Source organism: Astatotilapia calliptera, chromosome 6, assembly GCF_900246225.1.
Source record: "Astatotilapia calliptera chromosome 6, fAstCal1.2, whole genome shotgun sequence".
In the NCBI taxonomy this organism is placed as follows: Eukaryota; Metazoa; Chordata; class Actinopteri; order Cichliformes; family Cichlidae; genus Astatotilapia; species Astatotilapia calliptera.
Window position 1 is genome coordinate 32770634 of NC_039307.1, and position 16871 is coordinate 32787504.

The window sequence follows — 16871 nt, forward strand, 5'->3', positions numbered from 1 at the left end:
CTCCAGCAGCTGGCCTGACCTTGAAGATAAATACACCCTTGAAAAATGCTTCTGCAATTCATGGCTGGCGGTGGTGTGTTATACGAGCAGCGTTTCAAGGGATCCATCTCGGGCTGCGTGAAAATAGATATGGAGTCAATATGTGATGCACTCACACACACACACACACACACATGCACACACACATCCATCTTTTTCTCTCATGCACGCAAGGTCACTGTATTACACTCAATTTCTTGAACAAATCATCATTTTTTTCCATTTTCTCTCACTCTCCCGATTGTTCTTTCTTGTAGTTGAGTATTTTGCTGTTTGCACACTGAGTGTAACTGAATCACATGACTGCAACTGCTCCAATCTCTTGTCAATCTGAGCATGTAGATTTGCCACTAATCTGCTGATTTAGGTGTAGTTACAATTCTTGTGATTCACTGTGCTGGCTTAAAGCAGATGTTGTTTCTTTGTGTGCAGCTGTCCAGCTATAAACAAGTGCTGAGCTTGGATATAACTGTAAAAAAAAGTAACGAGTATGTGAAAGTCATCAGTTAGTCAATAACTTTCGTGGCATCTTGAGCACTTAGAAAACCATTTTATACTGGACGGTAAATCAGTTCGTTTTTTGTTTCTATCCAACTCCCACACATTAACAACTGCACTGACATCTAGTGTTTGAAGCTTTAATAACCCCATATTTAATGTTTGAACTGTTCAAAACATTTTATTGCACAATTATGTCCCTTCATTGGAATGTCAGCGTCACTAGCTGCTGCCTTTATTAACTTATGAATGTCAGTAACGAGAGACACCCGACAGGTGAGCGCTGAATGAAGGCAGGCTAGTGTCAAAGTGTGTGTGCATGAGATAAGATGTGAGAGAAAAACTGACTAAATAGGTGGTGGAGAAAGCTTGTCCTGAACACGCCTTCAAGAACAATGACTGTTCTGATCTCACCATTATGCTTCTCAGTCAAAAGCCAATAAGAGCCTTTGTAAGAGGCTTTGTACACATGCACCGTGTACACATGCACAGTGTACACATGCACCGTGTACACATGCACAGTGTACACATGCAGTCGTTATTACTGTAAATAGCTCATTCTGGTAGGCATTTGTTCTCAGTTAAAACACTTTACTGTACATGTAAAGATCTCTGTTTGACATCCTAATTTATTATCTGATCGCAAAATGCGGTCAGCAAAAATGACCAGTCATGCACGTCACTTAAAGATTTTTCAATTTTTCTTTTTTTTCTGTCTAATTTATGTCAGTTAAATTTAAACCGTGTCTCTCAAAAATCAAAGTTCCCTGTATCAGGGTTTTACACAGTATGAAAGGCCGGATAAATGACACTGTTATTAGAAAGGTGCTGCTCTGAGAAAAGTTGGAGGAATTTGGCATTTTTCAGGTCGTTGTTTTGGTTTTTCTCCTTTTGTTTTGACGCCATAATGCAATGGTTACAACAGTAATTGATGAAACACAGAGACATGCTACTTCAGCTTTCTCCTACAGTCCAACATCCCTGGTTAACCTGTTGGAGTATAAATGAAGTGTGCATGTGAGCATGAATGGTTGCCCGTCTCTCTGTGTTAGCTCGTTGATAGACTGACGACCTGCTCGGGGTTTATCCCACCTCTCGTCCTCTGACAGCAGCCAGCTCTCCTTTCCGGCACCCTGAACTGAAGCGGCAGAAGAAAATGAATAAATGGTTGGATGGATGGAGATTTCTCAGGTTTTTATTTCACGTTTTCAGTCATTACGTAGTTTTATTTTCACTTGCTTTTTTAAACTTTGGATTCACTGGCTAGGTTTAAGAAAAGATTGTGCCTTCTTTCAACACATTATCTTAAAAAAGTCCTTTACTTGCATTTGTATAATAATAATAATGATGACAAGTTGGAAGTGAGATCATCGCACATCTAAAGATATCTTCTGCATATCTGTGAGACGCCATTATGATGTAGTTCTTTTAGTAGCTAAAGAGCCAGATATTTCTCTCCGAGGTAAAATGAGAATGGATATTCAGCTTTATTGAGTCTGTTCCATTTGAAAATAGCTAATTACCACATTATGACAGCTTTATGGAGTTATAATATGGCAGTGCTGGGTTTACAGATTGTTCTACAGAACCATCAAGCATAAAAATGCCATCTAATACACACTGACACCATTGGCAGTTGTAATTTCCTCCTTGTGCCTCTGTACTGCAGGTATTATATTATTCTGAGCTAAATGACAAAAGTGAGAGGGGTCCTGCTCGGAGACCATCTGTGTACCCTGTAATCTGCCTTCTGTGTACCTCGGGTATTAAATGTTAACCCATGTTTGGCCTTTGCCTCAAAACTTCCTGTTTTTTTTATTTTAAATAACAGAGAAAATAATACGTGTGGTTACAGTTAAACATGCTGGCAGTTCAATGATTATTGATCACTTGTACTTAACTGTGACTCTGGGCTTAAACTGAGATATAGCAGATGCAAAGGTCTGGTGGAGCAGACCTGACAGGGCAGGTAAACTTATGGCATGTTCACTGAGTATCAGAGTACATTCACACGTTTTCAGATGTCTTATTCAGCTTAGGTTATATAGAGATGTGTGCTGTTTATTTCTATTTCAACACTGATTTAAAGAGTGTTGAACTACAGGAATATTTGTAAACAAATCCTTTATCCATTATATTAGGTCAAAAATAAGTTTACTCGATGTTTCATGGTTAAACACAACTGAAAATTGTATTCAGTGGTCAACATTTGCAGTTAACTATAGACATACAGGATGGCAGCGGAAATCGGACCTATTTAGTTTGCACAGATGCGGTGCAGTGTGTCCAACAAGGCTATCACTACTGAAGAGGCCTCTTACTTGGTCACAGGAATCTTGCTAATCAGTTCAAGTTATTTATTGTAATTTTAACTTCCTGGTGGTGGATGTGGCTGGTTGTACATATACTCTGAGGAAGTGTTTCAAAAATAAACCATGAAAGGGACAAAATCCTGAGAAATGCTTGGGGAGTCCCAGTGCTTCATGTAAACCACACAGTTCTATTTTAAAATCTGCCACCGAAACTGGTTTACAGAAGGGGAGCGGCACCTTAAAACTCAAACACACACACACAAAATGAAATTTATTTATAGCTGAAAATATATATACATAACATATGTATAATGTATATTATTCAGTGCATGTTACTGGTGAGAGTCTTTTGAGGGGTGCTCAAGGACACAAAATTCGTTCAGCTAGTAGCAAGCATATTGCATTTTAGTATGATTTTCTGAGCATTGTAACGTCACAACATCAAGAAAGCTTCAACTGCCTCCAGGATGTTACAGTGCACACACACACACACGCACACACACACACATTACATAGCATCAAAAACATAATTTGGGAGCGCCGACGCATTGCCAGCTGCCAGCCAAGGATCTGATGTCCTTTGTCATTTTAGTCGTTGTCCTTAACCTCCACCTTATCCTTGGCGGTTTTGAAAGAAAAACCGTTTTCTTGAGGTTTGAGCCACGAAGCAAAAAACATTTGCAAACAGTATATTGCACTATATACTGTTTATACCCCCCCCCCCAGGGATTGGATCCTAGAATCGCCCCTGGCGCACATTCAGAAACTATAGAAATTCGAAACCTGCTGATTAATAATTCTGCTTCCAATTTACAACTTATATTGAAAAAGAAAGAAAGTGAAAAAGAAACCGAGATCAGCTCTCGCAACGTGCGCGATGCCTTGCCAGTGCAAAGAAGCGTGAAGTGTGTCACACATGCTGGGTTCATGGAGTACTTACTTGTAAAGTGTGTAAACACAGGCACAAACAGATGGAGCACATTTACGATGGCTCTGAAGGACCGAAAAATCCAGTACGAAAGGCTGTACACCACAGATATCTAAACGCTCACTAAGTCGCATCTAAGTCCGCATACGGTTATTTTCTGCTTGAGTGTTTGAGTTTTTATCCTTATGCGTTTTTGTTTCCAGTGAAATTTACGCTTTTACCACATGGATTGTCAGCTGATGACGCCTGTGCGTGTTATCTGTATGTGTGCAGTGAGACTTCCCCACACATCTGTGTGGCCAAACGCGCGCACCCGTCTGCTGATCTTTTTTTTAAGGAACTTTCGCTTCCTGTTGCTTTTCTCCGCACTATTGCGCTTGTCAGTTTGAAAGTCAGTCAGCCTGTGGTGTGTGTGAAAAGGGCTTTGTTCACTAGCAGCTTTAAAGTTTCTTCTGCGTTCATCATCATGTCTCTGCCGCAGCAGTTACGCGACCAAAGGTGAGTCTGTCTACAGGTGACAGGTTAGAGTCGGTGAGCCGATGTTTTGCGCACAGACTGGCTGCGAAGTTCATTTCTGATCGCTGGTGAATAATTGTAACATATCTAATTTGATCTAAAAAGACCAAACTAAATCAAGATCAGCATGTTTTATGGTTGTTTTACTCATACAGCTGTCATCATGTTAAAAACAAAACCTTTTTAATTGTAGATTATGTTTTTCTTTGTTTGCTTGTGTGTGTGTGTGTGTGTGTGTGTGTGTGTGTGTGTGTGTGTGTGTGTGTGTGTGTGTGTGTGTGTGTGTGTGTGTGTGTAAGTTTTTCTTTGTGTCATTTTTGTCTTAAATGATCTGGTCTTGTTGCTTTAGTGACTTTGATCAGCTCCCTCTCAACATCCCAATCAGCGCCACCATTGCTGATATCGAGGAGATTAAAGGCTTCATCGACTACTTTGTAAGCATTAAAAAAACTAAAGGGCTGAGATGTTTTTCACTGAGACTGGCTCAGAATACCAGGCTCAGCTGTTTCTTTTTCTCTTTCATTCATGCCTCCGTTTCTCTCTCAGAGGTTCGTGATTGAGGTGAAGACTAAAGGAGAGAGTAAGTACCTAATCTACAGGAGGTACCGGGAATTTTTCAACCTCCACCAGATCCTCGAGGCCAGGTACTCTTCAGAAAACCTGGCCAAACTGGGCCCAAACACCTGCATCTTGCCTCCTCTTCCAGGTGTGTGTGTGGGTGTGCACTGTTGATCGTCAGTGGCATGCACGGTGCAAGATTTCATGTCGCTCAAATATGCGCTTGTTAGTGTCCGGCTGCTGGCAGATTGGTTGTTATGCCCTCTGAAGCTTATCTAAATCTTTTCAGGCATGCCTCGTACTCGGACTATGTCAACAGTCACAGCTTCTGATTTTCAGTCTTGCTAAATTGCTTTTCTGAATTGCATGGTATGTGCTGTGATTTCCACCATGGCAGAAATGGCCCACATAAGAGCTGGTGGGTTCACTAACTCAAGGCAAACAGACTGAATTTGAATATGTTCCCTAAAAGTCAAACAATAGTTTGGTCTAGTGTGAAATATTGTAATGAGTGTGGGAAAATGGTATCTACTGTAATGGTTAGTTTCACAGTGTAGCTGTGTCAAAGTTACACAAAGGGAACTCCTACTGGATCCTTCCTGTATTGTCGCTCCATAACCTTACATGCTTGCATGCTTATTCTCCTCCATGCATAGGAGAGCAGGTTCACAGAGACACCTGACTGAATTTCCTCTCTGTCTCTGGAAGAACTGAAACCCCTCTGAATACTCTTTACTAAATGCATACGGCTGCTGTGTTTGTTGCTGTGCTTACATTTTGTTGTTTTGATTTTGTTTTTCTCATGTATTCAGGGGGAGATTGAGACATAATTGGATGCCTTTAGTGAATTATTATGGATATTATAAAGAATAAAAACTGTTGCGTCCCTTAAAGATTTGATTAAGTTTGGTGGGAGCTCACTTCTATTCAAATCCGATTCTATTTAAGCCACAAGAGCTTAGTTATAGCACACTTTAGGCACCCATTGCTGCATAATAATGTGAAGCATGAGTGCTCCAAATGCTGCATTTACAATCCTCTTTCTCCACCGAGACATCCGCAGAAAGAAGATTGAGATCTACTTTTGCTCAGCTGAAGTAAAATGGGTTTAGAATGAAGTTTATATTCTACCAAACCCAGTGAACTTTATTGTGCTTTTTCTTTTATTCGCGCTCGAATCTTTAGACACACTTGAAGCATTTACTGTCATGTTATGTGGCTAAATGTCAAAAATCCAGCATTACAAGCCAGCAGGTATCATGGTGCCCCTACAAGGTCAGTTTAAACCAAACCATACATCAGAGGACAGTAATTCCTTTAATCCACAACGATTGACATTCAGATTAGTCAGGAAAGAGCATATGGAAAGAAGGGCAGATGAATGCCACGGGCAAAATACAGAGACTAACTTGAATAGAGAAGGGAAAGAAGAGCAAAATTGAAGGGGAAGATTTTGAGAGGCAGTAAGAAGAGGCTGATTTATTCATTCATCCATTTCCAGGGGCTTCAGGTATGTAGCAGCCGACGGAGCAGAGAAACCCAAGCACCCTTTTTGTAGTAATCAGTGACTTGTATGCTGAAGCACCAGCTGGGGGATACAATTGCTCCATCGTGACCACTTTTGTCCCTGGATTATCTGTGTCGGGAACAAATCTAAACTCAGCAGAGCAGGACATCGACTCACTTTAGCATGCTAGTTAGCTGCAGGTTGATACTGAGGTTTTTCTTACTGATGGAATATACTGACTTGACTGATTTCATCATGATTTGGTGACTTTAAAACAGCCATTTTAAACAAGCATTGCATCCCTACCATTACTGAAATTAAAAGTACAGCCAAACATTCTGCTAGCTTGTGCTTAAACTATACATGCTAGCTTGTACTCAAGGTTAATGGGCTCTTTGCTATGATGGCTAAGATGGTGCATTTCTTATGTTATCACTGAAGTTCTTGAAAACTCCTATCATGGCTTCACTTAACTGGAGTATTATCACTGTTACTTCACTTCTTAAATGCTGTCAAAATGAAAACTACTATCTTAAAAGAGACCTTATAAAGACTACAACTGTAAAAGTATTTTGAAACATCCATACCTTATGCCTAGAGTTTTATATTGAGTCGCTTCTTGCTGGGTACTTAAGTGTCTGTGAACAGAACTTTACTTTTGAAGGGAGGCTGAATCATATAAGTAGAAATAAGAAAGAAGTTCAACCAACAGAGTGCATCTAGACAGTTAACTCATTCACTGCCAGGGTTTTTGAGCATTTTTACTCATTTTTGAAGAGCCACAGAAAACTGTGTGTTATGATCATATAAACGCTGAACCTACCAAAATGAAGAACAGACTCTCTTCTTCCATCCAAAAAAAAAAGCTTGTTTCTACCATTTTCCATTCTTTAGTAATCAGCTGTAGAAGAGAGGTGGGTTCCACCAAAAATGCCTGTTTTGACCACAAAAAGGGAGAAAACGAGCTTTTTGTGAAAAATACATTTCAAGCAGTCTGATGTTCACTGACAAGCTGCCCGAGGTTGTATTCTAGCCCCTCCCATTGGAAACGTAATTGTCGTCTATAGACGTCAATGGCAGTCAACGTAAGTTTTTCAATTGACGTCTATAGACTTCAATGGCAGTGAATGAGTTAACAATCTGGAAGAAAAGTCACTTTCCACTGCAAATGAGCTGCTGTCGAAGAAGATTAAGCTCTGGATGAAATGCCTGTACTGGCCACAATGAAACAAAAAATTTAAATTAGGAAAAGTTGGTAAGTGTGATAATGAGTCAACTACTGAAGTGCTTTTTAGAGCTCACTGACAGGCAGAGAAGACGGAGGTATGTGAATCCCGTTTCTAACCCACCTAGTTTTTAATATACAGTAGTTAATGAAGGTTTTAATTTGATCAATTTTGACAGCATTGATGAAAAGACAGGGTTATACTAGCAGGGCACTCAGATCTCTACTAAAACCCAACAGTCTGATAGTCATTTGTTAAAAAATAATGTAAAAGATTGGTTAATTAAATTCCTACTCTAGCGTTCACCTGCCCATATTCATATAATTCCGTAAATACATCATCTAGTGGTCCGAACACAAGAATTATTGAGCAGTAAGCTAACAGGCTTCAGAGTTCCCACTGTGGTGTAATTTTTTCTTTACATGAGAGCACACCCATTGCCTCCAACTCATGTAGCTGCTGCTGCTGGCAGGCGCTGGAGCAGGCTGTAGCTGTGGCTGGAATCCAGGGCCTCAAGCCTTTATCACAAGCACTGTTTGATCATTCTAACACCAAGTAAGCCTGCCATTTTTGGATGATATCTGTTAGCTGCCAAGTTTACATTTGACTCTTTGGTCCAAAATGCAGCAACACAGATTCTTTAGCATAGTGTCAGTTACACTGCTGCCAGCTCCAAGTTAACATTTAGTCAACAAAAACATTTAGTTAGACCTAGCTAACCTCGTTACAGTAGTCCCAAAAGGTTGATCTGTTTATCTGGATGTAGGGTTTTCAGTGGGAGGAGTGTTTCATCACTCATCCAAGTGACTTCCTCCGTATCAGCTGACTGCAGGTTTCCCCAACCAATGACTGGAACTAGCCCACTGAATGAACATTGGGCTGTGAGATCAGTTCCTTGATCTCACAGCCCAATGTTCATTGAGAGACGTTTCGTCACGTTTCGTCACTCATCCTTCGTGACTGAAGAAGTCACTTGGATGAGCGACGAAACGTTTCTCCCACTTTTGGGATTTACTTACTTAGATGATTGAGCATGCATCAAGGCCCGTTACAGGAGATCTGGTGATTCTTTGCTAATGTTAAAACACCCATTTTGAACAAGTAGTCTTCCAAAATTGCCAATATTAATGGATTAGTCCAGAAAGGTTATAAATGTTGCGCTTCACGGAGAATTTGATCAGATGAAAGCATACCGAACAATCAAAAGACTAGCTGACATGGGCACTGCAGCCCAGCAGATGTAATTTCAAATTGTCTCCGAGATCTTTAAGAGACCAAAATTAGAATTAATAGGTTCTTCTTTCCAATCCCACCTAACAAATTTCATTGAAAAGCTGGCTCGGTAGTTTTTCTGTAGTCCTGCTAAGAGACAGCCAAACATGCCAAAGCAATCACACTCTGCACTGCTATTCACCTTGATGATGGATGTAGGATAAAATAATCAAAAGCACAGAGACAAAATATTGTAATGTGAAAGCCAAAGTATATTCAGGCCTCAGTCACTGTTTGTGCTGCTGTGTGGCTGTGTCTGTCCTCATCTGCTCTGTGGCTTTGGCTTTATTCAGCTCATTGTTTCCCCATAAGTCTGTCTGTCTGGGAGGCAGCGTCAGTGTCTGTATTGATTATCAGTGGCTGGAAACCAACATGTGCACCAATAAAAGCCTGAGGGCTTTGAATGGGTGGCTCGGAGCATTGATTTAAGAAGGATGAGGACAGAGAGAGGTGATTGTTTTGTGTGTAGATTACAAATAGATTACAGATTTATTTCTGTGGATTCACAGGCTTTAGCTTGGTTATTAACTTGTCATTGTCATTATTAAACATTATATTTACTTGGCAAAATGGCTCTGTCTCATCATTAGAACTACTAGTCACATTATAGTTGCAGTTTTCATTTGATTCAATTTAAAATACAAAACTAAAGTAAAAATGCATTTAAACTAGCTTATAAAAGTGAGCCATTGAGGACTTGCACAAAAACTAAAAAGTCTGCATGTAGGGAAACACAAGTTGAGATGGGTACTGGACAGCTGGTTATTGGCACTTAAAAAAAACAACAACCCAAACTTAATACCGTACATGGTGGTGGGATGTTGTTGGTATTGAAGTGGGACACTACAGTAAATTAAAGTCAGGGGAAAAAGTTGATCAAATACACTTTGGTGACCATTTGCCTCAGGTTGAGACATAGTGGGGGTGTCCAAATTCATGGGCTGCATCCTCCTGAGGCCGCATTTGTAGGCTGATTACGTCACAGCGACGTGACGAAGGCTGTCCAAATTCATAGACTCCTCTGAATTCAGCCGACAAATGCATCCTCCTTTTCCGCAAATTTGAAGGATGGGTCAGGTGTATCCTTCGTGGCCCACCATATCCCAGAATTCTTAGCGCAGCCCAGCCAATTCCGGTTTTCAACAATGGCGGCCGCTACTAAGTTTTAATATTACTCTTATTACTCTTTCTGGGTCCCAAAATACACTTTTAACATAAAAACATGTGTAAACTTCAAATATCTGCTCAGTTTATCAAGATATCACATATTTGCAAAAGTGCTCCGACGTTTTCGGAGACGTCTGTTACCCACCAGCTCGATAGCTAGCCGGGAAACTCCCGGCAAATCATTGTCAGATCACTGCGGTCGTTTGCTACTCAGGTTAAACGTGATATATAAGTCACTTGGGGCGATCGTGGCTCAAGAGTTAGGAGTTTGCCTTGTAATCGGAAGGTTGCCGGTTCGAGCCCCGGCTTGGACAGTCTCGGTCGTTGTGTCCTTGGACAAGACACTTCACCCGTTGCCTACTGGTGGTGGTCAGAGGGCCTGGTGGCGCCAGTGTCCGGCAGCCTCGCCTCTGTCAGTGCGCCCCAGGGTGGCTGTGGCTACAATGTAGCTTGCCATCACCAGTGTGTGAATGTGTGGATGACTGGATATGTAAAGCGCTTTGGGGTCCTCAGGGACTAGTAAAGCGCTATATAAATACAGGCCATTTACTTAGATAACCTAAAAATGTTATTATTTGGCTGTTTTTCAGTGTTTTGTTTTTTTTGTGAATAAATCAGTCTGGCAGAGATTAAAGTTATTTGATAAAATAAAACTTCCCTCGGGTGGGTTCCTCCTTGGTTTTCATTGAGCTGAATAAACATCAAACAGAAAACTGATTAAACAGAAGTGTGAGATGGTCGAGAATTTACGTCTGTGTCCTGTTATATTTTAGATAGCAAGGAGCAGACGGCTGAGTTTATTAAACTCCACCAAGACAGTGGTGACGCAAATCTGAAGGCTAGACTGTCCAATTTCACAGCTGTTTACTTCCAGCCTACCCGACCTTCTGAGGACCCGGCCCACGTGGACCGCGAAGGACGGGTCCTCAGGAGGATGCAGCCCATGAATTTGGACACCCCTACTGTCACTTCAGCTCTTCTTTGATTCTGTGTTTAGCTATGTACAAAGCGCTAATGTTGCCATGCTAGCATGCGAACATACTCAGTTGCAATGCTAAAATGCTCATGTTCAGCGGGTGCAGTGTTTTCCATCATTATCATTTTAGCTATTTTTGTGTTATTTTGCTAGCTTTGCTGATTACTACAAAACTGAAAGCATATTTCATGTTGATGGGCATGCCATTAATGTTTCTAAAATGTCCCCATAAACTACTGAAGTATCACTGAAACTGCATCATATCCTTTATAGGCCAGATTCACCACTCAAATGCCCCAGACAATTATTTAACAGGACAAAAAAAGAGGGCTGAAGGAGCCATAACTACACTTACAGTATTTACTGGAACATAAAAAAACTGTCTATGTAGAGCCTACGGTCAAATCTAAATAAATCACGTAAAAGTTTACTGAGCTTGACCCCTCGAGATGTGAGGAAAAAAATATATTTTTTCCTCCAACACAAGCCATCTTTAAAAGGGGTATAAGCTGTGTCTACTGCAGTATTTTAGCTGGTTTGTAAAATTATTATTATTTAAATTATTATTTAAAAATATTTTTAAAGTTTAACTTTACTGGCTTTTAAATATTAGGGGGAAAAAAGCCTTCATTAGCTACACATTAGGAACCAGTGGAAACTTTTACTGATCTTGTGTATTTTAGAGGTGCTGTCTTATAACTAGAGCCAAATCCTTTGCAATCCATTAAAACCAGGCTCTTACTCTCTGATTTCTTAATTCTCCTGTGTGTCCTGCTTAAAGGGTTTTTTTCTTGTTCTTTCTTTTCGGGCATCGTTCAGAATGCTTTTCTGTTCCCTCAGCTAATGTCAAGGTCATTATGAATCATTATAAATCACTATGATCAACCTACCAAATTACAGCTGCTTAAGTCATATGTTTGATTTCTTATTAAAAAGCAAGAACGCTTTTACTAAAAAAGACTCTATAGTAAAGATTTTACGATTTTACAATTTGTTGTAACATGTACCGCCATATCTCGCAATGCCAGCTGCTATATCGGGAAAGTTCTACTTTTCTACAAACTCTGATTTAACGTCTGCCACTGAGGAGTCTGTTGGATAATATTAGATCTGATGGGTTTAATTGCAGTGCCAGATCTCATCAGGATGGGAAGGGAATAAGAAAGACAGGGGAGAGAGTGAAGGGAGACAGGCGAGGATGGGTGATGATTTTGAGGGCAGAAAAAAAAAAAAGACAGCAGAAAAGGATCGAGGTCTGTCTTTTCAAATAAAGCTATTCTCATTAAGGAGACGTAAATAATGTTTCAGTATCATGTGTGCGTTTCTTTGTTTCTTTCTTGTGAGCTTGGTGCTATGTTATGCTTTTCTATCTTAAATGTTGATTTCTGAGTCATACGTGACAGCTATAAATTCAAGGTCAAAGGAGCATTTAGGTGAGTGGATGGGTGACTGCAGTGAGTGAGTAAATGAATGAACTTGTGCCTGCAAGTGATTGAGTGAGTTATCGTGCTCCACAGTGAATGAGACAAGGGAAATTGAGTGAAGAGAGAGGGCTGAGGGTCATTAAGACTGTGCTAAATTTGATTTAACAGCAGGGTTAGATGGCCTTGGATGAATTGGTGGGGCCCGATTTAGACTGTTAGGAGTCTGTGCTGTGCCTCGTAATTTTTTTGACTGGACGTAATGTGATATTAGGAAGAGTAATATGCTATTTTCACAATCTTTTAAAGTAAGGAGTATTTGCCTTGTTTAGGACAGGATAAATGTGTTAGCTGTCTAACACATTGACATATGAGTTGGGCTACACCCTTAATCGTTGAATTAAGGTATTTTCAGTCCCACAGATAAAAGAAGTATAAAATCAAGCGCCTAGCGATGCAGTCTGCCTGCATGAACATTTGCCCAGCTGTACGTAGTGTTATTGCTAAATGAATGAGTTTGGGAATCACGGCAACTCGGCAATGAAGCGGCAGGTCACCTAAAGTTACAGAGCGAGTTTTACTAGCAATTTGCTAACACGCTACTTTAAAACTGTTTAGCATCAAAAAAGTGCTGCTGGTTTTTACAGAGTGACAAGATTATATGTAATAGGTGGGAACAGAGTGCAACTGACCCTGTTACATTTGTATTTCTGGGAGTTCCTTTCTTAAAATGCGGAATGTAATTAGGAGAATATTTAAATCATATACACAAAAGGATTCACTAACATCCGCAACGTGCAGTTTGCTGCTAATTGCAATGGTATTTAAAGCCAATAAAAGCATGCCTGATAATGAAATGAACTGACTGTTCTTGTGTTTAAGAAACAGTGCATCTTTTGTAGAAATTCAAATCAAATTCAAATTCAAATTTTATTTGTCACACACACACAACCATACACAGTATGACATGGGGGTGAAATGCTTGTAGCTGTACAATGCCCGACCATTAAATGACAGAAGAAAAGTTTTACAATATTTACAATTTACTACAAAAATTTACAAATTAACTTAGGAATTTACAGTAAAGAATGTGCAAATAGCAGAAGAGATTATAAAGATAAGGATTATAAATTATAGGAATTATAGGATTATAGGAAATGTGTGGTGGTGCGTGTGGTGACGTGTGTGAGAGTCCAGTCTTATAGTGACGTGTTTGGGAGAGTCCAGTCCTACACCTGGTTCAGGCCCCGAATAGCCTGGGGGAAGAAGCTCCTCTTCATTCTCTCTGTTTTGGCCTTAAGGGAGCGGAAGCGCTTCCCAGACCTCAACAGTGAGAAGAGTGAGAAGAACTAACCACATTGCTGAGCGCTATTTGGTACTACTTTGCTCTGTTTTGTAAATCTGGCCTATGGTGTGTAAAAGTCACCGACGCTCTGCTGACACAATAACTACAGATTTCCAAACCTCCTCTGGCTGCATGAATTGCCATGAAACTTAAGGACATTTTCTCCCAAATACATTAGCTTAACTTAACTTGAAGGTGTTTTTGTGATTGCAAAAATGTACCATTGCTAGCATGCTAACATGCTAAACCAAGTTGTGTAACATAAAAAAACCCTGAACTTAAAACTTATACTTGCGACACACGTGCATCTAAACACTTTCAGTCTTTGTGAGTTCGAGCAAGTAAGGAGATAATGTTACCACATAATCTTCATATGTGTACCTTATCACCTTGTCAGTCGGTTGGCCTATCTGAATGAAACTTTGCACAAACATTGTCACACAATCAGCATTTATAAACCGTATATGTTTATAAAAATGACTTATTTTGAATCCTAATCCTTTTTTATGCTAGTAAATATAAATTACCTAGATTATACTTACCTGGGTTTTATATAGTACCTGCACGCATTTCCCTGGTTTTTGATGTTAAAAACTGAACACAATCATCAAGCTAAAATTAATAATTGACATTTACAGGCTCTTGGTGTTTAAGTGTACTAGAGCATCAACAGTATCGGAGCATGTTTACATGCTTGCTTTGTTTACAAAAACAGCTGTATTGTAAACATACGTATGCATGTCCTCTATGTGAATGCATTTTTATGGCCCCTGTTCTAGAGTGTAATCTCACGTGTGCAATCACTTTTTTAATGCGTTTTCTTTAGGAAAAATCTTCCTCGGAAACAAAAAGGAGATTGCAGAGAGCAGAATCCCTGAACTCAACACGTACATGAAGGTAATCACATTTCATTTTTATGCACGATGCGGTGTCTTTTTAAAAATTTCCAACAGAGGAAAGAATTGTTGGCATGTTTGCCATCTTCTGCAGCGTGCAGTGCGGTAGCCTACAACGCAGTGGGCTGAACGATGCTGTAGGTGGATAAGCACTGACTCGGATATTTCAGCTGTAGTTTGCAGATCGAGCTCAACATGTAGGCGTTGCTGCTCTCTTCTCTTTGCTCTGCCCTGTGCCCACATCACGTCTGACTGACTGTAGTTGTGGGACTTTTGACATGTTTCAGTGTTGCACCATCGCTAAAAACACGATCAGGTTCTCTTTCTCCTACTCACTCACTTCTCTTTTCTGCTCTACTCTCTTTTTCCCCGCAACCTACGTCGCTCCCTCTTTGCCACACTCTCTCGCCTTCACTCGCCTTACACTTCTCGCTTCATCTCCACTCCTTCTCTCACAGCACCCTGCATCTCCTTCTCCTCTTCCATCAAACTCCCACTCTCTTTACACCCCTTTTGTCTCTGTTGACGTCTCAATTCATCCACCCTGATTTCCCTCCTTTTACACCAGTCCTCATCTCCATCTTTCTTGCATGTCCTTATAGTTCATCCATTTTTTTTTTTACTTCACTCTTCCCTCATTCCATGTCTCTCTTTCTCTCTCTTATATCAAGAGGTTGCTGGGTTTGCCAACATGGGTGTTGCTAGACGAGGCTCTCAGGATGTTTTTCTACCAGACGGAACAGGATTCTGAGCATCAGCCGCGAGCCCTGAGGCGTCTCCGCCCGAATACCCGCAAAGTGTAAGTCCCACAATTCCCCATGGTAACAAGCCAAAACACAGATTGACTCCTTTAACACCAAGTCAGACGTCACTATAAAGAAATTAGTTTTATATCAAAGGAGACACCAGTTACAAACGTTTTTACTAGTATTTTGCTAGGTAAATGGGAAAGAAGTTCAGCGACTTAAACACACAAAGTCAGTACTTTGTTCGACCAACTTTATTCTTCAACACAGCCTGAGCTCTCTTAGGTAGCTTTTCTTGTCATTTCTTTAAGCAATCTTCAGGAATAGTTCTCCGGGCTTCTTAAAGAACATTCAAAGCTCTCCTTTGGATTTTGGCTGCCTTTTTCTTTTTCTTTCTTTTGTGTTTCTGTGTGCTTTTTTTTTTTTTCGTGTTTCTGTTCCCACACTGCTTCAGTAATGTTGAGGTCCTGGCTCTGGGGAGGCCAGCATATGACTGATGGTGTTCCAGTGTGAGTTTTCCAGGTATGCTTTTACTGCACAGGCATTGTGTTTGGGATAACGCTAAGAAATGAAGCTGCTGCCAATCAAATGCTTTCCCGATGGTATTGCATGGTGGATCAAGCTTTTCTGCATTCATAAATCTATTAGTTTTGATGGGATCCCCAACACTACTTCGTGAAATGCAGCCCCAAACCATGAGAGAGCCTTCATCCTGTTTTAGAGATGGCTGTTTGACACTCACTGTTATACCCCTGTCTGGACCTTTTACATTCATATTGACAGCAATTTGAACAACAATTTTCAAATCTGGATTCATGACTCCATCGATTTTCAATCCACTTCTTGTGTAATTTGGAATACTTTGGACTTTCCTTCCCATTTCCCTTTCTTAGAAATGAATTCTTGACGGCCTCTCGTCCACTGAGACCATTTCTGATGAGGCTTTGGGGAACAGCAACTGATCAACTGGGTGATCAAGATGGGTCATTGCTTGATTTGACTTTCAGATAAATGGTCCGGTACATGGACTTGATTGACCAAAAAAATAATAATTTCGAAGAACGTTAAGGCCTTGCAGTCTCACTCAAGCGTTCTCCTGTCAAAATATAAAGAAATGTGGGGCAGCCTGAGACTTTTGAACATTTCTCTAAGTACAAAGTATTTAACTGTGCAAAAGGTGTAGCCAGAGTGTATCACGTTTAAAGTTGATGCATCTGCAAATAATGACAAAGGAGGGTAATTGCTGGCTTTAAATGGCTTGCTTTCAAGGCATAAATACCTCTGAAAAAACTGGAAGGTTAAAATGTGGCTTTAATCTGTGAAATTTCAGAAGCATTTTGACTCTTCGAAAAGAAAAATGCCTCATTTAGCTTTGAAAAAAATCTTTTTACATGAATATAATTAAGATCAATCTAGTGCAATTTGCTCTCTTAAGGAACATGTTTCCTCTTCTCAAATAACTGT

At 40.2% G+C, this 16871-nt stretch overlaps 2 protein-coding genes across 2 annotated transcripts in view; one reads left to right on the plus strand and one right to left on the minus strand.

Moving 5' to 3' along the window:
• Nucleotides 1-16871, minus strand: part of LOC113024618 (parvalbumin-7-like) — a 44921-nt gene that overhangs the window by 13970 nt on the left and 14080 nt on the right. The window lies entirely within an intron of this gene.
• The window catches only part of ncf4 (neutrophil cytosolic factor 4), a 38512-nt gene continuing 25185 nt past the window's right edge, over nt 3545-16871 (plus strand). The window contains exons 1-5 of the mRNA XM_026171805.1: nt 3545-4275; nt 4643-4727; nt 4840-4999; nt 14592-14662; nt 15333-15460. Of these exons, the coding sequence (XP_026027590.1) occupies nt 4244-4275; nt 4643-4727; nt 4840-4999; nt 14592-14662; nt 15333-15460 (476 nt within the window). The 5' untranslated portion in view covers nt 3545-4243. The remainder of the gene's footprint in view (nt 4276-4642; nt 4728-4839; nt 5000-14591; nt 14663-15332; nt 15461-16871) is intronic.